Source organism: Tamandua tetradactyla, chromosome 17, assembly GCF_023851605.1.
Source record: "Tamandua tetradactyla isolate mTamTet1 chromosome 17, mTamTet1.pri, whole genome shotgun sequence".
Lineage (NCBI taxonomy): Eukaryota > Metazoa > Chordata > Mammalia > Pilosa > Myrmecophagidae > Tamandua > Tamandua tetradactyla.
The window spans coordinates 6,650,243-6,671,779 of NC_135343.1; the positions used below are offsets into that span (position 1 = coordinate 6,650,243).

The 21,537-nt window shown below is 41.8% G+C and overlaps 1 protein-coding gene across 8 annotated transcripts in view; it reads right to left on the reverse strand.

Moving 5' to 3' along the window:
• The window catches only part of TBC1D8 (TBC1 domain family member 8), a 132,845-nt gene that overhangs the window by 46,087 nt on the left and 65,221 nt on the right, over nucleotides 1-21,537 (reverse strand). For all 8 annotated transcript variants that reach the window (XM_077133900.1, XM_077133901.1, XM_077133898.1 and 5 more), the window contains 3 exons: nucleotides 17,565-17,683; nucleotides 3,342-3,570; nucleotides 590-830 (listed from right to left, as the gene is read on the reverse strand). In XM_077133900.1, coding sequence (XP_076990015.1) covers nucleotides 590-830; nucleotides 3,342-3,570; nucleotides 17,565-17,683 — 589 coding nt within the window. The remainder of the gene's footprint in view (nucleotides 1-589; nucleotides 831-3,341; nucleotides 3,571-17,564; nucleotides 17,684-21,537) is intronic.

Below are 21,537 nucleotides of genomic sequence, written 5' to 3' on the forward strand. Positions count from 1 at the left end.
AACCCTGTGTTCGCCATGTGCCTTCTTACTTGAGAGAGAGAGACCCTGAGCTTCATTGGCCTTCCTGAACCAAGGTGTCTTTCCCTGGATGCCTTAGATTGGACGTCTCTATAGACTTGTTGTAACTGGGACATCATCTTGGTCTTAGAACTGTAAAATTGCAACTTATTAAATTCCCCTTTTTAAAAGCCATTCCGTTTCTGGTGTATTGCATTCCGGCAGCTAACAAACTAGAACATAATTTCATAGGGAAACACAAAATCTATCCATGTTCCCTAGCAAAGCACACAGCTTGCCAGGTTTCCATCATGCGATTCCTTTCCCAACTGGGAATTTCATCCCAGATTCCATTTTGACAGGTATTTTTAATGAAAATCAATCTTTACATACAATCTGAAAAAAGGGGAACTGGATCCAGAAATCAAAGTCTACTGCACAACAAAAATGAGCAATAACATTTTTAACTTAGATTATGCCACAGGGAAAATTTAAATCTAACTCCACTAAGGCTAACAAATCATATGACACGCAGGTGGGACACAAACCCTGGGCCTGAGCAGTGAGGGACACCTTAGAGCAAAGCTCTTACCTCTTGGTGATCTGGCTTGGCTCCTGCAGCCCAGGGTCCAGGTCAAAGACCTCGTTGTCCAGCAGCCTGCGGAGTGTCACATCTGCTAGTTGCTCCATCATCCTGAAGACCTCCTCAAGGTTCAGGAACATGGAGAAGTCACGCTCCTTGTCCCGCGTGGTGACCCGGATGGTGTCCGTCAGGAAGACACTGGATGTTCTTTCCAACCGCTGGACATCCACCCATGGGACCACAAGCTTAACTACAAGAAAGAACAAAGACAAATGCACGTCTGACCCTGAAATCTGAACCAAACTTGAGTGCATCGGCCAATAGGCTAAGGCTTTCCTTAAACCAAAATGCAGGAAAAGGGGAACACCGAAAATTGCTTAGCAGTTGTCTGTTAAAACACAACTTGTTTTCTAATGATTTACGGTCAACTGTCTAAGCTTCTGGCTACTGCATGCTTACAAGGAACATCAGACAGAAATAGCAAGTGAATGCACAGACTTTCTCAAGTATATTTAAACTTAAACAGTCATGAAAAAGTTTTTCAATCCACATTAATTCTGGTTTCAAAAGCAGCATCCATGATTGAGAAGCTAAGGGGGGAAAGGGGAAGAGCTGATTCATGATCTCGCTTAAAGAAATGAGCTTAACATCTAGGACTGTATCAAATAACGGTTAAGAGAGTCTTAAAAGATAGAACAAGTACTTTTTATGAAACTCTTTTTATGGTAATACAGCACAAACAGTACATCTCAAAAACAAGGTGTTCTCTTCTCCAGGAATGTTTCCAATATAGCAGGAACGTGTTAATCACAGAGAACACGAAGTCTTACATCTGAATGGCTGTTTTCATCGGAGACACATATAACAATTTGAGATGATAAATGCTATCTAATATTAGGAATCATTTATTTTTTCTAAAGTTAGATCATCCTAACAAGTTTAAGTGTAGTGAAATTAACTGAGAAGTGTGGGAAAATAATTGATTTTCCTCTCCAAATAAAGTAGATTAAATGTCTTTATTTCTGCCATTTCCATCCACTATTTCTGTAATAAAACATATCTATGTTTTCAATGCTCTAAATAATTTTAAAGGCCACATTTCTACATCAGGCTTGGGGAAAAGCTTTCTCAGTTATTTCTAATTATTTTCATAAGAAGTCTCTTACACACACATACACATGCTCCATCTACACTGTCGACATTTAATTATTAAGTACCTACTTTGTAAAGTGTACTGCACCTCAAGAGGTAGTTCAAACAGAGAGAATAGACACTGAAACAAATAAATTACCGCTGACTTACTTAGGTTCAAAATAGAAACAAAAATATGGAACAAACTGAAAGGGAACTAGGAAAATCTCCTGGAAGTGATAAAACCTGTATCGGGTTTTGAAAGATAAATAGGAGTTTCCCAACAGGTCTAAATGCAGGGGAGGGAGTAAAGATGGGCATCAATTTTGAGGAGCATTTCAGAAAGAAGACACACAAGGATGGCAGAGGTTAGGCGTTAGGGACTGGATTGCATTCAAGCCCTATCTCCAGGTTCTGCAGGTGTGAGCCATTCAACATGGGCTCTCTGAATATGTCACTTGTTAAGGTGAGCCGGGGGTGGGGAGTGAACCCGTTCACAAACAGAACCATTGAAGACCTTATCAGTTAAGGTGAAACCAAAGGGAAGCAGGGCAGGCTTTAAACCACATGACTGGAGTCCTTAAAGCAGAGAAAATTTGGACATAGGAGAAACCAGAGAAGACACAGAAGGAAACATATCATCCCAGGATGGGGGCAGACATGGAGCCACTGTCAGAATTGACCTCCTGGCTCCAAACTATGAGCCAACAGACACCTGCTGTTTAACCACCCTGTGTGTGGCACTTGGTACAGCAGCCCCGGTACACTTAGGTCAGAGCCCATTCCAAGAGTGGGAAGGTTGTGCGAACAGGGGGCATGCGTTGGAGCATCAAACACAAGGCTGGCGAGGTAGGGAAAGAGAGGAGGATGCCATGTGCAACCAGTTGGCTATGCAGGCATTAGAGAGGAGTCACTCCACTGCTTCAGTCTGAAGTATAAACATAAGCACAGGAACAAATACATATATAAATTCAGCATCTGTACCACCAAGCACTTGAAATAATATCTGGTCCCAGAAGAAGTTTCAATGGGACTGACTTTTAAAAATTTCAATGTACAATTGGCAACTGTGGCTTTGGCTTTTCCTTTTCACCTTGGTATCCCGTGGCCTGGCAGGTGTGTGCCTGGATAAATGTTTGAGAAATGGCTCAATGCCTGACTCTCAAGTAAGCCCAAGTAAAGAATTTCCTTTCTAGAAGCAACTGCCTATCTAGCCACACTTCTGTGGGCAGAGGTGACCTTCAGTGCTGGAAACTGTAAAAACAGTCCCTCTGTGTTAAGAAGCAGGAATACAATCTATTTCTTTACAAGTAACTGGTCATCAGTTATGGTACCGTGTTCACAAAGCAACATACGGTGCTAAGAACCCTTTACTAGTAATATGGAACCACACAGAAATATTTTCTCAAAAAGTTTCCACATGCTCAAATCCCCTAGTAGCATATATAATTACATACAATTATCTGCCCAAATCATTTGGAAATTAATTCAGTAGCACCTGCTGTCTTCTCAACTTTTTTTTTTTTTTTTAATTTTCTGTTAACCTGTTCTGTCTGTAACTTCTCTTGGAGCCAGAAGCTCCTCATCTGGCTGACAGGCTCCCCGGGCCTAGGCATGAGCCCCCACTTACGTTCCTTGCCCAGGAAAAAGGAATAGAAGCACAGGTGGTTGATGCTGAGATACAGCCAGCCTTGGCGGGGCACTCGGCCCTTCCAGCAGCAGCAGGAGTAGAAGGTGACCAGCTTCTCGGCCTCCGGGAAGTTGAACCTGGCCTCAAACTTCACCAGGGCCTCTCGGAACTTCTCGGGCTCCTCCTCCTGCTGCGCGAGTTTGCTGCTGGTCTCTTCTGCAATCAGCGCCTGGAGGCCCAAGAAAGACAACAGGCAGCTCTGCTGGGTGGGGAGGGGCGGGGAGGGTGGGGACCTAAAGGTCAGGCAGGCACCGGAGACCAAGGTGCCTTCACGCATGACCGACAGGCTGGCCCGCATCTCCTCTGCCCCTCACAGGCACCCCACCATGGCACAGATACAACCCAGGGGCCAGAAAACCCACGAACAGGGCTCTCGCTCCGCCATGTGCCAGCCACGAGACGGAGGGCACATCACTTCACTTCCAAGCCCTTGTTGGCAAGTTAATTATTTAACAGAACAGGGATGTGAGGACCCGAGGGTTAGTGCAGATGTGTGAACACACTGCATTAACCTGAAGAACTGCCCAAGTGTAACAGTCTGTTTTAAAAATGAACGGTGTCTTCCTCATTAGACTTAAAACTGGGGGCGTAAACAACTGCCTGACAGTGTGATGCCTGGTGCCTTCCATCCGCATGATTTATCTACAGTTTTCTAAAGCAGAAAAGGATCACACTGGACAAGGTCCCAAGGAGGTCGTAAATACCTCCAAAGCACTCCAGGTAGACAGGGAGACAAGAGGGGAAGGAAAGTATCTCCATCTACAATTGCTGATAATATAATAACAAAGGTCTGTGATGGGTGACTTCGTGTTTCAATTCAGCTAGTCCAGCTGTTTGGTCTGGTAAGCACTTGCCTAACTGTTGATGTGAAGGCATTTCCTAGATGGATTTGTATGTTGGTCAGCTGACCATGTGTGCTAGTTTGAAAGGATGCATGTCCCCTAGAAAAGCCATGTTTTAATCCTAATCCCATTTTGTAAAAGCAGCCATTTCTTCTAATCCCTATTTAGCACTGTATGTTTAAAACCGTATAGATCATCTCCCTGGAGATATGATTAATCAAGAGTGGTTGTTAAACTGGATTAGGTGATGACATGTCTCCATCCATTTGGGTGGATCTTGATTAGTTTTTGAAGTCCTATAAAAGAGGAAACATTTTGGAGAATGAGAGCAATTCAGAGAGCAGAGAAGAATGACATAGCCACGAGAAACAGAGAGCCCACAAGCCAGAGACCTTTGGAGATGAAGAAGGAAAACACCTCTTGGGGAGCTTCATGAAACAGGAAACCAGGAGAGAAAGCTAGCAGATGACACCTTGCTCACCATGTGCCCTTCCAACCTAGAAAGAAACTGTAACTGTGCTCACCATGTACCCCCTCACTTGAGAGAGAAACCCTGAACTTCATCGGCCTTCTTGAATCAAGGTATCTTTCCCTGGATGCCTTTGATTGGACATTTCTATAGACTAGTGGTAATTGGGACATTTTCTCGGTCTTAGAACTGTAAACTAGCAACTTATTAAATTCCCCTTTTTAAAAGCCATTCCATTTCTGGTATATTGCATTCTGGCAGCCAGCAAACTAGAACACAGTGTCTGCAGCTAAGTGCATCTACAATCAACAAAGGAGACAGGCCTTGGCGATGAGGGGAGTCTCCTCAGGTAATCACCTGGAGACTTAAAGCCAGAACTGAGGATTTCAGCAGTCAGAAAGAAAAATTTCTATTTCTTCGGCCACCTAGCTTCTCCCAGGAAATTCAACCTCACCTTCCTTGGGAGCTCCAGCTAGCAGCCTGCCCTACGGAGTTCAAATGTGACAGGTTTCAGAATCACCCTTATCAGAGTTTCCAACCTGGGGCCTGCCCTACAGATTCGGACTTGCTAATCCCCAAGGTCGCATGAGCCAATTCCTGTAATATATCTCTTTAAAAACATATCTGGGGAGAAAAGGGACAGGAGGGTGACTGAGGCAGTGATTCAGGAGTGTGGCTGACCTGGCAGAGCCTTCTGCACCTCATGGGGCATCCTAGTTGCAAAGGCAGAGGAACTGAGAAGCAGAAAGCTGGAGCCTGGCACGGAGGCAGAGAGCCCATGGGAGTGCACGGACAGGACCTGGGGACTAGGAATAAGCCAGGCCATGTTCCTTGGGTGCGCTACCCTTGCCAGTGCAGCCCCATGACCGGTGACTCACCCCACACCCCACATATCTGAACCTTGTTACCTGCTTCCATTCCCCACACTCCCGGTACTGCCCCCACCCCACCACCCCCAGTGCACGTGCCTGCCCCACACCCCAGCCCAAGAGCAGCCCAACCCACCTCTCCTGCACCCCTCCCAAGCACGACCTCCCCTCCCTGTTTCCTGTAGGGTGCTGCCAGTACATAAAGGCTGTGGGCACTAACCTCCATACTCAGGCTACCCCGCCCACCCCACTCCCCTTGAGCTCTGTGCATCAATTCATGGCACTCCTACGCCCACGCATGCACCTGGGCCTCTAATCATGTCATTCAGCTCTGGGAACCGCACTTTACAGCAGTCCTAGAACTGCGCGTGCGCACAGCCCTCAGCCTCACTTCCCAGCTCTGAGAAAGTGCCGACCTGCGCAATCGGGCCACAACTGCCCCCAGTCCATGAAGGCGTAACTCCAACCTGCTGCCACAGCTCTACACATGCACGCAAAGGGCCTTGTGTCTTAGACCGACACACAGCAGGGTTACGCCCCCGAGACCAATGCACCTGTACAGCTACATCCTCCCTGGCCGCTGGGCGCCCACATTCACAAGCATCAGCATACCATACCCAACCTACACCTATACCTGCCCTGAAACAAATCACTGCACTGAGTGCCCACCCCGTGCCCTGCTCCCTGCTGTATAACCATCCCACAAACACAAGGCCTTAGACTACTGAAAGAAATCAACTCCCAAAGTAAAACAATTAAGATATTTACATGCGATGAAGACAGCAGATGATCAACTAAGCATATCACAATGCAGACAGATACAGCCCTGCTTAATGACCAAAATAAAACACCAGAGGACACACAGACGTTGGAACAACTAGTCAAAGATGTTCATACAACTCTACCTAATAAAATAAGTGAGACAGCAAATGACACAAAGGAGATCAAGAAGACAATAGAAGAACGTAAAGAGGAATGTGAAAGAATAAATAGAAAACTAGCAGGTATCACAGAGATTAAAGACTTGCTGATCAAATAAAAAACATACTACAGGCACACAACACCAGATGTGAAGGGACAGAAGAAAAAAATAAGTGATATAGAGGACAGGATAACTGACTTTGAAGGCTCAAAAAGCAAATGTCAAAAAAAGTGGAAAAACTTGAAAGATCTCAGGGAAATGACAGATAAAACAAAGCGCACAAACATAAGAATCAATGGTGTTCCAGAAGGAGAAGAGAGGAGTAAAGGGTTAGGAAGTGTAACTGAGGATATAATAGAGGAAAACTTTCCAATCCTCATATATGACATAAATATACAAGTCAAAGAAGTCCAACAAACTCCAAATAGGATAAATCCAAATAGGCCTTCCTCAAGACACATATTAATCAGTCTGTCAAACACTGAAGAGCAGAAAATCCTGAAAGCAGCAAGAGAAAAACAATATACTACATACAAGGGAAACCAAATAAGACTGAATTCATACTACTCAACCAACACCCTGGAGGCGAGAAGGCAGTGGTATTCAAGATTCTGAAAGAGAAAGACTTCCAGCCAAGAATTCTGTACCCAGCCTAATTGTCCTTCAAAATTGAGGGAGAGATTAAAGTTTCCACAGACAAAGAAGTTCTGAAAAAATTTGTCAACAAGAGACCGGCCCTACAAGAAATACTAAAAGGAGTTCTGCCGCCTGAAAAAAAAAGACAGGAGAGGAAGGTCTGGAGGAAGGCACAGAATTGAAGAGTACCACTAAGGGTAATTTAAAGAATAGAAAGAGAACGAGGGAAAAGAATATATACATCTGACAAAAAATAAAAAAGATAAGATGGTGGATTCAAGAAACGCCTTTTTATAATAACTCTGAATGCTAACGGACTAAATTTACCAATTAAAATATACAGATTGGCAGAATGTATTAAGAAACAATTCAGCTATATGCTGCTTACAAGAGACTCATCTTAGACACAAGGATACAAATAGATTGAAAGTGAAAGGATGGGAAAAGATTTTCCACACAAGTTGTAACCAAGAGAAAGCAGGAATAGCTATACTAATATCAGACAAAATAGACTTTAAATGTAAAAACATCATAAGAGACAAAAAAGGACACTGTATTTTAACTAAAGGGTCAATTCACCAAGAAGATAAAACAACCATAAACGTTTATGCTCCCAATCAAGGAGTTCCACAGTACATGAGACAGATATTGGCAAAACTGAAAGGAGTGATAGATGTTCAACAATAATAGTAGGAGACTTCAGTACACCACTCTCCTCTATCGACAGAACAACCAGACAGAAAATCAACAAGGAAACAGAGATGTTAAATAACTTGATAAATGAATTAGACCTAACAGACATATATAGGTCATTCACCCCAAAGCATAAGGATATACAATTCTTCTCTAGCGCTCAGGAACATTCTCCAGGATAGATATATGCTGGGACACAAAAAAAGGTTGTTATAGATTTAAAATCACTGAAATTATTCACAGCTCTTTCTCTAATCACAATAGGATGAAGCGAGATCTCAATAACCATCAAAGAATGACATCATTCACAAATATATGGAGATTAAATAACACACTCTTAAATAACCATGGGTCAAAGAAGAAACTGACAGAGAAATCAGTAGCTATCTGGAGATGAATGAAAATGAGAATACAACATATCAGAAATCTATGGGATGCGGCAAAGGCTGTGCTGAGAGCGAAATTTATCCCCTAAATGCCTATATTAAAAAACAAGAAAGAGCACAAATTGAGGACTTAACAGCACCCCTGGAGAAACCTGAGAAAGAACAGCAAACTAACTCCAAAGCAAACAGAAGAAGAGAAACAGAAGAGATAAATGAATGGGAGAACAAAAGAATAATAGAAAGAATCAATAAAACCAAAAGTTGGTTCTTTGAGAAAATAAAAAAATTGATGGGCCACTAGCAAGACTATCAAAAAAAAAAAAAAAAAGAGAGAGGATGCAAATAAACAAAATCAGAAATGAGAACGGGGAGCATTACCACAGACCCTGAAGAAATAAAAGAAATCATAAGAGGATACTATGAACAACTATACGTCAACAAACTAGACAACTCAGATGAAATGGACAAATTCCTGGAGACACAAACAAGCTATACTGACTCAGGAAGAAATAGAAGATCTCAACAAACCAATCACAAGTGAAGAGATTCAATCAGTCATCAAAAATCTTCCTATAAAGAAAAGACCAAAGCCAGAAGACTTCAACAGAGGAATTTTATCAAATATTCCAAAAAGGACTAACACCAATCCTGCACAAACTTTTCAAAAAAATTGAGGAAATAGGAACTCTACCAACTCATTTTATGAAGCTAATATCATTTTAATACCAAAACTGGGTAAAGATGCCATAAGAAAGGAAAAGTACAGGCCAATCTCCTTAAAGAACACAGATGCAAAAATTCTCAATAAAATATTAGCAAATAGAATCCAACACCACATTAAAAATCAATTAATGTCATACAGCACATTAACAAATTGAAAGGGAAAAATCACATGATGATCTTGATTGATGCTGAAAAAGCATTTGACAAAATTCAGTATCCTTTTCTGATAAAAAACACTCCAAAGGATGGGAATCAAAAGTAACTACCTCAATACGAAAAAGGGAATATATGAAAAACTGACAGCCAGCATTGTATTCAATGGAGAGACTGAAAGCTTTCTGCCTAAGATCAGGAACAAGACAAGGATGCCCACTGTCACCACTATTATTCAACATTGTGCTAGAAGTTCTAACTAGAGCAATCAGGCAGGACAAAGAAATAAAAGGCATCTAAATTGGAAAGGAAAAAGTAAAACTCTCATTATTTGCAGATGACATACTATACTTGGAAGATCCTGAGAAATCTACTTGAGCTAATAAATTCAGGAAGGTGGTGGGATATAAAATTAATGTGCAAAAATCAGTAACATTTCTATACACAAGCAATGAGCTAGCTGAGGAGTCAGTTAAGGAAAAAATTCCATTCAAAATGGCAACTAAAAGAATCAAGCACTTAAGAATGAACTGAACTAGGGACATAAAGGACCTGTACACAGAAAACTACATAACATTGCTAAAAGAAATCAAAGGAGATTTAAATAGGTGGAAAGGCATTCCCTGCTCATGGACAGAAGGACAAACACAGTTAAGATGTCAGTTTTCCCCAAATTGATCTACAGATTCAACATAGTACCAATCAAAATTCCAACAACCTCTTTGAAGATTTGGAAAAACTAATTACCAAATTCATCTGGAAAGGAAAGAGACCCCGAATAGCTAAAAGCATCCCAAAAAAAAGAACAAAGTGGAAGGATTAACACTCCCTGACTTTAAGACCTATTATAAAGCCACAGCGCTCAAAACAGCATGGTACTGGCACAGAGATAGAAGCATTGACCAATGGAATCGAATCGAGAATGCAGAAGTAGACCACCAAATCTACGGTCAACTGATTTTTGACAAGGCCCCTAAATCCTCTAGAACTGGGACAAAATAGTCTTTTCAATAACTGGGCATATTAAGAACTGGATATCAATCGCCAAAAGAATGAAAGAGGACCCCTATCTCACACCCTATACAAAATTAACTCCAAGTGGATCAAACACCTAAAATATAAGAACTAGCACCATAAGTCTTCTAGAAGAAAATGTAGGGAAACATCTTCAAGACCAAGTAATAGGAGGTAGTTTCCTAAACTTTATACCCAAAGAACAAGCAACAAAAGAAAAAACAGATAAATGGGAACTCCTCAAAATCAAATACTTCTGCACCTCAAAAGTATTTTGTCAAAAAGGTTAGGAGGCAGCCAACTCAATGGGAGAAAATATTTGGAAGTCGCATATCGGACAAAGGTTTGACCTCCTATATACACAAAGAAATCACACAACTCAACAACAAAGGAACAAACAACCCAATTATAAAATGGGCTAAAGATACAAATAGGCATTTTTCTGAAGAGCAAATACAGATAGCTCAAAAGCACATGAAGAGATGCTCATTTTCACTGGCTATAAGGGAAATGCAGATCAAGACTACAATGAGATAACTCACACCTATAAGAATGGCTGCTAGTAAACAAACAGGAAACTACAAATGTTGGAGAGGATGTGGAAAAACTGGGACACTTATGCACTGCTGCTGGGAATGTATAATGGTGCAGCCCATATGGAAGACTGTTTGGTGGTTCCTTAGGAAACTAAATATTGATTTATCCTAAGATTCAGCAATAGCATTACTTGGTATATACCCAGAAGAGTTCAAAGCATCGACACAGACACTTGCACACCGATGTTCATAGCAGCATTATTCACAATTGCCAAAAGATAGAGACAAACCAAATGCCCATCAACAGACGAGAGGATCAACAAAATGTGGTATATAAATACGATGGAATATTATGCAGCAGTAAGACAAAATGATATCCTGAAGACATGAGAAGATGGATGAGCCTTGAGGACACAGTGAAATTAGTCAGACATAAAAGGATAGATACTGTATGATTCCACTTTTACTACAAGCATAAAGGTATAAACAGAGGCTTATAATACAGAATATAGGGGACTTAGAGATACATAGACACTAGAGATGGGTGAACCATTAGCAAATGAGGTTGAACTCCAATGTAAGGGAATTGATAGGAGTGAAGGTGGTTCTCTAGTGGGTCTATAAGTAATAACGCTATACTGAAGATGAACAGGATTGAAAGCGGTTATATAGACCTACATGTTCCACTGATTAACACTAGAAAAATGAATTCGTTCTTGCAAGAATCACTTCAAAGATATGATTCTTGTACAAAGAATGTTTAAACCCAGGATCCAGGGGAAAAACTGCTATTGGGTGCTATGAGCTATGTTCAGAAGGAACCCATTGGCACAACCACAGCAACAGCAGAGGTAACTAATGGGGGGAAAGAAAAGAGTTAAGAAGAGGTTTAGATTTCCTATTTGGCGAAGGTGTGTTTATTAGTTTTCTTTCTCTTAGGAACAATGAAATTACCTAAAATTGAGAACATTGATGGACTGTGGACTTTGGGTCCTGTACATGATGCCTAATGAATGCAGGTGGCTGAAGGATATAATGACGGAGAAGTACATTGGCGAACAATGGTGTATACTTATGAATGAAGGTTGTGCTGCTACAAAAAGAAACAAAGGCGTGAGGCATGTAATGATGTGAATGAACACGTGGGACATTTGGTAAGACAAAATAAGCCAGAAATAAAAGAACAAAAATGGCACAGTCACCTTTAGAAAATGTTTATAAGAAAACAGGGGCCTAGATTGTACGCTTTTAGAGCAGACACATTAGGTCCAGAGTGGTGATTATTATTTCTGGATTTTGAGTGGCTGTTTTGTTTATATAACCTGATATTTAGAGCTAAGAATGAAGTTGAACAGGTTGGGGTTAAATAATTCAGAACACAGGGCTAAGGAAGACAGTGTCTATATTTTAGAATCACACATCTTCTTTGAGACCAATGGAAGAAAGGTCTATTTGGTCTGGAACTGAAATTTTATGTAGCATATAATCTAATTCAACCTATCTGTATAGCTCATTTGAACAACTGAACACAGGAAGCACATAATAAGAAAGAGGTCCTTTAATCCTGTATAGATTATTGTAATGCCTGCATGCATCCTAGAGTATATTAAGCAGATAATCAGAAACTATTGGCAAAGTTCCCTGAGGAAGGGGAGAAAGAATATGGAACTAATAAATCTTACCATGAGGGAATGCCTTGATACTGTGTTAAACTTTAGGGACACCCAAATCAACAGGCCATGCCCTCGATCATGAGGCTTACTCTTGTGAAGCTTATATAGGTAGCAGAGAAGCTTAGATTACGTATAGGCATGCCTAAGAGTTACTTCTGGAGGACGTCTGTTGTTGCTCAGATATGGCCTCACTCTCTCTAAGCCCAACTCTGCAAGTGAAATCATGGCCCTCTCCACTGTGTGGGACATGACATCCAGGGGTGAAAGTCTCCCTGGTGATGTGGGAGATGACTCCTGGAAATGAATCCAGACCTGGCACCATAGGATCAACAATTACATCCTGACCAAAATGGGGAAAAGAAGTGTAGTTAATAAAGTATCGATGGCAGAAAGAGTTCAAATAGAGTCAAGGGGCTACTCTGGATGTTGCTCTTACACAAAATTCAGTTAGACTTTGCTACCTATCATAACCTGGCAACCCCCAACCAAGACCATTCCAGCCAATCCTAAAGAACACCAAGCGCAATAAGATTCCACAAGGGTTCCAGGAACTAGGGTAACTTTTCAGAAACCTACAACCTCCAGATGGGTCCCTGGTCCAGATAAGTCCTGGAACCTCGCCCAGCCTCTTCAGAACATCAGATAGTTCCACCTTCCTACCCCATATTAGTGACAGACCCTTCCAATATCATACATTTAGAAATGCATTAGCCCAAACAATCCTAAAGAGAGGGATAGAGATCAAAGGTGATGGTGGAGTTATACAGTGAAGACAGGATTTAACAAATGAGTATGTGCTGAATCATTAAATTGGTATCACTTTTAGTCCCCTGTATTTCAGAGCAGCTAGAAGTAAAAACTTAAAATTGTGGAATTGTAACCCATGACAAACTCTGAAATATATTCTACAACTAACTGTGGTGCTGTGCTTTGAAATTTATAGCTTTTTTGCATACATGTTATTTTTAACAAAGAATGGGAAAAAAGTCGACTGCGATGATAAAAAGAAAGTTTTAAACTCTGCCTCCTCTGTTCTGGAGCAGCTACAAGGAAAAATCTGAGAGGACCACATGGTAGCCCACGACAAACTCTGGAATCTGTCCTGTAACCACTTGTTGAAGTGTGCTTTGAAAACTACTGCATTTTTATTTCTTTGCTTTGTATATATGTTATACTATACAATTAAAAAAAGGTTAAAAAAAACGTATCTGGGGTGCATGGGAGCTTCAATGTTAGAATGTTCGCCTTCCATGTGAGATTCAGGTTTGATTTCCAGACCATGAACCCTAAAAACAAAAAAATAAAAAAACCAAAACACATCTGCATCTGTCAGGTCTCTCTGGAGAACCCTAATAAGTACCTGGTCCTTTCTAACACTGAGTCAAGGTAGTAGAAGGGCCTAGAATTTAGGCCTGTGGCCAGCTCCTGGGGGTGCTCATTGTAAATATCTGCATGAGAATTTCCTCTTGGGGCCCCCCAGGAGCAGCTGTTTAAGAAGAGACCTCACGTATGCTGTGCAACATTTAAAATACGTTTCTAATTCTATTCTTCTACTTACTCATATTAATTTTTCCCTTCCTTTTATTCTTGTTGGTTTATGTCATCAAAGGCTCTGTCTACTAAGACAAGGCCACCTTTGGGGGGCTGCAACTAAAGCATGCACTGCACCAGCTAGTTGAAAACGCAGACCTTTAAAATAAAAATGTAGCTGAAAATTATTTTTTAAAATATATCTCAAGGCTGGTGAAATTACAAGTGATTTTCATTTTCTTCACTTATGTTATTTTCCAAATTTTATATGAGACCTAAAATTATAGAAGTAATAATTGGAAAAAATTATTATTTTAAAAACACATCTAATACGTGTACTACTCTGTGCAGTTCTCCTAGGCTCTGGAAGTGCGGATTGAAGGGAGTGGCTTATACTTTCGGAGTAAACAGGACTTGGTTGTAGATCAAGACCTGGGGCTCCAGACAGTGCAAATGGTGGCACTCAGATTCCAGGTTCCAGGGGACTGTGGTGTCTGGTCACAGGGACCACACAAAGCAGGGGGGTTTGTTTGTCTGTGTTTTAAAGCTCTACAGGGTCTTCAGGTGTGCAGGATGTGAGCAGCAAGACCCAATTCCTGGACGCTGGACGCTGGGCGCTGGGCCGGGAGAAGGAAGCACCACATGAGCCCAGGGGGCGGCCAGCTGGGGCACTGGGCACAGCAGACCCACTCCCAGCCCTGCGCCCGGCCAGCAGGCACCTGGGGACATTCTTTTTTTCTTTTTTTTTTTAAGCTTGGATGATTTACTAAAACCATCACGGCAGAAATGAATTTCCCTCCTCAAAATTAAGAGGAGAAACACCTAAAGAACCACCACAATTCACATTAAACAAGAAGAGTGGGGTTTGGGTGAAAAAGGGCAGTGAAGGGGGCAGTTCGAAAGCCAAGGCCGCTGAGCCCCTGTCCTGGGGGGGCCACCACAGGCAGGCCCCCCAGGCAGATGTGGGTTCCCCGAGCTGGCCCCCACACTGTCCACCTGTTCTCCCACCACGACTGGCCCCCTGGGGCCTCCCCAGGGAGAAGAGTCAGGGGGACTTTTCACCTGGTGTGCTGGTTTGAAAGGAAGTATGCCCCCTAAGAAAAGCCATGTTTTAATATAAATCCCATTTCATAAAGATAGAATAATCTCTATTCAATACTGTATGTTTGAAACTGTAATGAGATCATTTCCCTGGATGATGTGATTTAGTCAAGAGTGGTTGTTAAACTGGATTAAAGGATGACATGTCTCCACCCATTTGGGTGGGTCTTGATTAGTTTCTGAAGTCCTATAAAAGAGGAAACATTTTGGAGAATGAGAGACTCAGAGAGAGCAGAGAATGCTGCAGCACCATGAAGCAGAGTCCACCAGCCAGTGACCTTTGGAGATGAAGAAGGAAAACACCTCCCGGGGAGCTTCATGCAAACAGAAGCCAGGAGAGAAAGCTAGCAGATGATGCCGTATTCGCCATGTACCCTTCCAGCCAAGAGAGAAGCCATGACTGTGTTTGCCATGTGCTTTTTCACTTGAGAGAGAAACCGTGAACTTCATCGGCCTTCTTGAACCAAGGTATCTTTCCCTGGATGCCTTTGATTGGACATTTCTATAGACTTGTTTTAATTGGGGCATTTTCTCGGCCTTAGAACTGTAAACTAGCAACTCATTAAATTCCCCTTGTTAAAAGCTATTCTATTTCTGGTTTATTGCATTCCAGCAGCTGGCAAACTAGAACAACTGGTTTCACAAGTATCCCCCTAAAAGAAAAACAAAAGCTCCTATTTTGTTCCTTTAAAGGAGAGGATTCTGCTTTGACACCTGTCACTAAAAGCAGTGCACTTGGGTTAACTGGACAGGCAAGCTTTTAAACAAACACAATCAGGGTCTAGGGTGTTTTCCCATAAGGGAGGAAAATGTATCACCAGTTAACGTGTTAGGGTGTTCAGTGAGAGTTCAGTTGAGAATGAGGAAACCTCTTCCGTGTCCAACAGGGCTTATAAAACACCAGCTACCAATCCTGTGACAGCGGTGAGACCAAGTGGCATACGACGTGAACCCCCAAGATGCACCTGCTGATACTCCTAGGCTCCCCATCTCAAAGTTTAATAGACTTTAATACCATGTAATTAACACCTTTAAAAAATAAATATTTGAGCCTACTTAAACAACCCAAACTCCTAGAGTCCAGAACAGGAACAAGGCCTTGTGTTTCTGTATAGCTTAATGTAATACCAGGATACATCTTAGACTATGGCAGACTGATAATCAGAAAAATATAGTCCCTTGAGGGTCCAAAGGGGGGCGTGGATATATATATTAAATTAATTAACTATTAAATTTTCCCATGTGGGAAACCTCAGGTTCCCTCTCAACCATTGGGAACTCCCAGGAAAATAGGCCAAGCTATGGATTTTGAGGCTTGCCCACACGAAATTTATCTCTGTAGTGGAGAAGCTAAAACTACCCATAAGATGGCCTAAGAGTTGCTTCCAGGAAGCCTCTTCGTTGCTCAGATGTGGCCTTTTTCTCTCTCTCTAACCCCAGCTCTGCAAGAAGAACCACTTTCCTGACCTCTTTGTGGGACATGACATTCAGGGGTGGAAGTCTCCCTGACAATGTAGAGCACGGCTCCCGGGGATGAGTCTGGCCCTGGTACTATGGAATTGACAACCCCTTCCAGACCAAAAGGGAAAAAGAAGTGTAATAAAATAAGCAATCAGTGGCCAAGAGAGATCAAGTGGAGTCAAGAGGCTATTCTGGAGGCTGACCTTATGAAAGCCTCAGTTAGGTAGTGTTAATTCCCATGGTTCGCTAGCAACCCCAACCAATGTCACTCCTGTTGACTCTTAAGAATATCTGGGGTTTGAACTGAGAGTCTATAAAGGTTTCCTGCACTAGGTTTGCCTTCCTGGAACCTATAATTCCCTGAGGGTTCCTAGGTCAGATAAATCCTGAAACGCAGTGGGGCCAGCCTCTCCAGGATTATCAACTAATTACGTCCCCCTATCCTTTAGTGTTGACATCTTTTCTCAACATGAAAAAGCCAGAACGGGCATTGCCCAATGATCTCTATAGATTGGGAGAAGGATCAAAGGAGAAAGAGGAGGTGTGACAGAGAAAATGGGATTTAACAGATGAATATGGCTACTGAATCACTATATTAATATTCCTTCTAGCGTCCAGTATTTAGGAGCAGCTAAAACGAAAAACCTGAGATGGTAGAATGGTAACCCAGGACAAATTCTGGGATCTGTCCTGTAACTACTTGTTAAAGTGTACTTTGAAAATTATTGCTTTTTTCTTTCTTTGCTTGGTATATATATTTTACAATAAAGAAAGTTTTTTTTTTAAAAAGCAAATACATAAATCAATATCCACACAGCATGCTTATGGGGAGGACAGTGCTGAGTTCATAAAGAAGACAAGATGTCCCAACTGCAAAAAGACTGGGAAATAACAGATTTAAGCAAATAAGTTGTTGCTCTGGAGAAATAACTCTTAACAGTATGTCTTTTTTCCTGAGACAAATAAGCTCTATAAAATATAACAAAAAAACAGGTCTGGAAATGAAGCCATTCTGGAGGACTAACTCTGCAAAAGCATGACAGTGGTGAAAACCATTACTATCCAATCAAAAATGCTGCACTGTTTCAAAATGTTATAAGGAAGTTATAAGAAAGACAGGAAGCTGGACAGAAATATTCAAATCAAGGGACATACCTTTACTTTCCCTTTGACAAAACTAGCAATGTCTTCTTTATTATCAAAGACAGACAAAGTGTGGAGGAGGTTCTGCTCCAACCAGTCCCAGTGCTGGGTGATTTCCTCTAGCGTTGCACCTAGAATAGAAGATACAGAGATCACCCAGCAAAACAAAAATAATTCCTAGAGTGTGACCTCATTTTCCAAATATGAGCTGCACATTTATGTTAAGGGAATGTGTGGGTTTCCCACATTCTAGGCCACAGCTCTCAAGCTGGCAGAGAAAGCCACTTCATGGGGCTGTGGCCACCCTCCACCCCACCCACCCATGGACTCTGCCGTCAGCCATTCCACCGCCAGGTGGAGGGACCAACTGGCCAAGCAAGTTATACTTGGACCCCTCCCGTGGACCTCCCACCAGGCTGGCTAAGGCACGGAGTAGTGCCCACCATCTCCACCCACAGGTCAGAAACACCCGTGACTACACAGGCGTTCCGACGTGACAGCAGCGCTGAACTGCACACAGGCAGGCAGTGGACTGTCAGAGTCCCACTGTCAGAGCAGGACAGGGCACAGTTCACCAGGGCCAGAGCTCTGCCAGCACCCGAGGGTGAGAAGCAGCCACTCACCCTCCAAACCACTTATAACAGTATCTTTTAAAAGTTTTTATAAAAGAGAGAAGACAGGATTTAACAAATGAGTATGACCACTGAATCATTATATTGCTATTTCATTTTAGTCTCCAGTGTCTTGGAGTAGCTAGAAGGAAATATCCGAATTTGTGAAACTGTAACCCATACCATACTTTGAAATTTGTTCTATAACTACATGTGTACGTTGAAATTTGTTGCCTTTTTTATATATGTTATATTTCATAATAAAAAATGTTAAAACAGGCAAGAAAAAAAGTACATATCTCTATATGGTACATGTTAAAACAAAACTACAAAAACGTTAAATTAAATATAGTAAGTTAATTTCTTTCAAAAGCAAAAAAAAAAAAAATCACATATTAGGAAGCATTAAGCAGCACTAGTACCAAAACGCTTCACGGTTTCAGTTGTCACCGTTTATCTCACGGAGCCTCCTGTCCATCTCCATCCGACAATGGACAGTAAATTACCTGACTTCAAGCAAGCCTGGGCCTGGGAAGGAGAAATCAGGTGTGTGTCTGGCATGACCAGCATGGAAACAGACACCCAGCAAGGAGGCCAGGCTTCCGAAGCGGGAAGCACAGGCTGTCCTAACCCTGAGGGACTGAGGGTCACCAGTCAGCAGCACAGAGTAATCCAGCTACTACAAGAGGCATAACGGGGCAAGAGCCAGACCCACCTCACCCAAAAGACAGCTACGACTCCGGGCAAAACTGAATTCTGTAAGAGAGGCCTCCTCCCCCAGGATCAATGCCCCCCTGAATTACACACATGCAGATTTGGAGTCAGTTCATTAAGTCTGAAAAACATCTGCATTAGGAATCTTGTCCTGAGTGGGACACGGGGAAGGAGTAAACAGATGCATCTAAGAGAACACTCAATAAAGAAAAAATGATAGCTGAAGGAACAATATGTATTTCCTTTGCATTCTCCCTACAAAGCATGGCATTGCCAAAGCAATGTCTTTCTGTCCTCTAGAAAGCTGGTGTCCTCGGCAGAACTCAAAGGACCCCTCAAGGCTCTCCCCTACCCTCATGGCACAGATCAGGAGTCCCAGACACTGCTCCAAAAGCCCCTGGCCAGTGACCCTGACCAGTGATCCTCAGTCTCAGCTCCCTGGTCCTGTGGCTGGATTTGGGGGTCAGGAGAAGCTAGCTCTGATGCGATCACAACGCTCCCACTCTGGGAGAGCCCTGGGTGTATGGGAACCCTTGGTCCTCAGGGATTTTTCTTTAAAATTTTTAAGCAAAATCTCGAGAGGTTATCCTGGAGGTTATTTAACACATTAAATAGATATCACATTTTTAGTTAAGGTGTAATGGAGAGGTTGGAGGGAACTGTCTGAAAAGGTACAGCTGTGTTCCAGTAGTCATGTTTCTTGAAGATGACTGCATAATGATAATAGCTTTTACAAAGTGACTGTGTGACTGTGAAAATCTTGTGTCTGATGCTTCTTTTATCTACTTATCAACAGACAAGTAAAACACACGGATTAAAAATAAATAAATAATAGAGGGAACAAATGTTAAAACAAATTTGGTAGATTGAAATGCCAGTGATCAATGAAAGGGAGGGGTAAGGGGTATGCTACATATGAATTTTTCTGTTTTCTTTTTACTTCTTTTTCTGAATTGATGCAAATGTTCTAAGAAATGATCATGATGATGAATACACAACTATGTGATGACATTGTAAGTTACTGATTATATAACAAGAATGGAATGATCATATGGTAAGAATGTTTGTGCTCATATGTGGTTATGTTTCATAAATAAATGAAAATAAAAAAGAAATTTTTAAGCAAAATCAAACCAAGCAATGCCACTCTCCACATCTTGGCTCTTTGGAAGCTTCCAACCTTTCTCTGTGTAAACCCAGGATCTGCAGTGCCTGGTTGATGTATCCAGAGCTGACGTCTGGTTTGCCTGCCTCTTGTGTTAAATTTCCCTGCTCTGGTCAGCGGCCTGGGGTGGCAGCTGTGCAGGTGTTGGTCCCAGGCATGTACCCTGAAGCTGGGCCAGCAGTGGTGTCTTTGCATCGAGAGAACAGCATGGCACACAGTCTCAAAAGAGAACTGCTGGGCTTCTGCTGAAGCTGCTACACTTACACGAGCACCATGTGGTTGACCAGGACTCCGCTCTTCCCTGGCACTCTAAAGCCTTCTCTTTCTAGGTCTTCATCCTTATTATCCATCATAATAAAACCCAACAATTTTCAGATTATTAAAAAAAAAAAAAAGGGAAATAAACTAAAGAGGGGTTATCTGTATTTACCGACCACCTTGTCTAAATGTTTTCATGTACTTCCTCCTTTACCAAAAAAACGAACGCATGTGAGAAGAGAAAGGACCCCACACAAACGGATCTCACTGATTTGTAATGAAGACGACATGAGGAAACGGAGGCTCAAGTACTTGTCCAAGGTCACATGTGGAATGAAAGATAAACCAGGTCATGAACTCATTCTCTACAATCTTGAAATTTTCTGGCGTCTTCCTGCAATAAACTACCTTTCCATTTTTAAGTATCTTTTTCAATGTTATATACCCTGTGCTCGATACAAAAAAGTCAATTGGTGCTTGCACTTAACGGGAGACTCCTACTCCTGCAATCCCATTTTCCTCAGTGGATCTTCCTGGATAATGGGAAATAGGTTTCATTTATCCTGATACTAAGCTCAGAGAGTCAACAGAGACTTCCCGCACGCATCTTCCTCAAATGTTAACTTTAGATTCCATGGAGAGAATTATAATCAAGCCCCAACACAGCATATCACTGTGGAATTAATATTTGAGACAAAGTCATAAGAAATTAGACTTTCATTCTTTACAAAATTAGTCCATCTACTAAGAAGGAGTTTACAATAAGGAAAGATTATTTTTAAATAAAAACAAGCCCGCACCTTGAAAGACAAAATAAATACACATAAAAATCTATCACTCACCCAAGGCTCTGAGACTCTACAAGTTTCACTCACTGTTTATTTTTCAGAAACCTATAACCTCCAGATGGTTCCTAGGCCAGGCAAGCCCTGAAATCCAGAGTTACCAGCCTCTCCAAGAGCATCAACCAGTTGAATCCCTTTACCCCATAATGTCAACACCCCTTTTCAACACGAAGAAGTTAAAATGGTCACTGCCCAAATATCCCTAAAGACTTGGAGAAGGATCAAAGGAGAAGGAGGAGTTGTATCAGAGAAAAGATTTAAAAAATGAGTATGACTATTGAATCACTACACTGATATTCCTTTTTAGCCTCCACTATCTTAGAGCAGCTAGAAGGAAATGCCTAAACGGTGAACTGTAACCAACACATACTTTGAAATTTTTTCTAAAACTA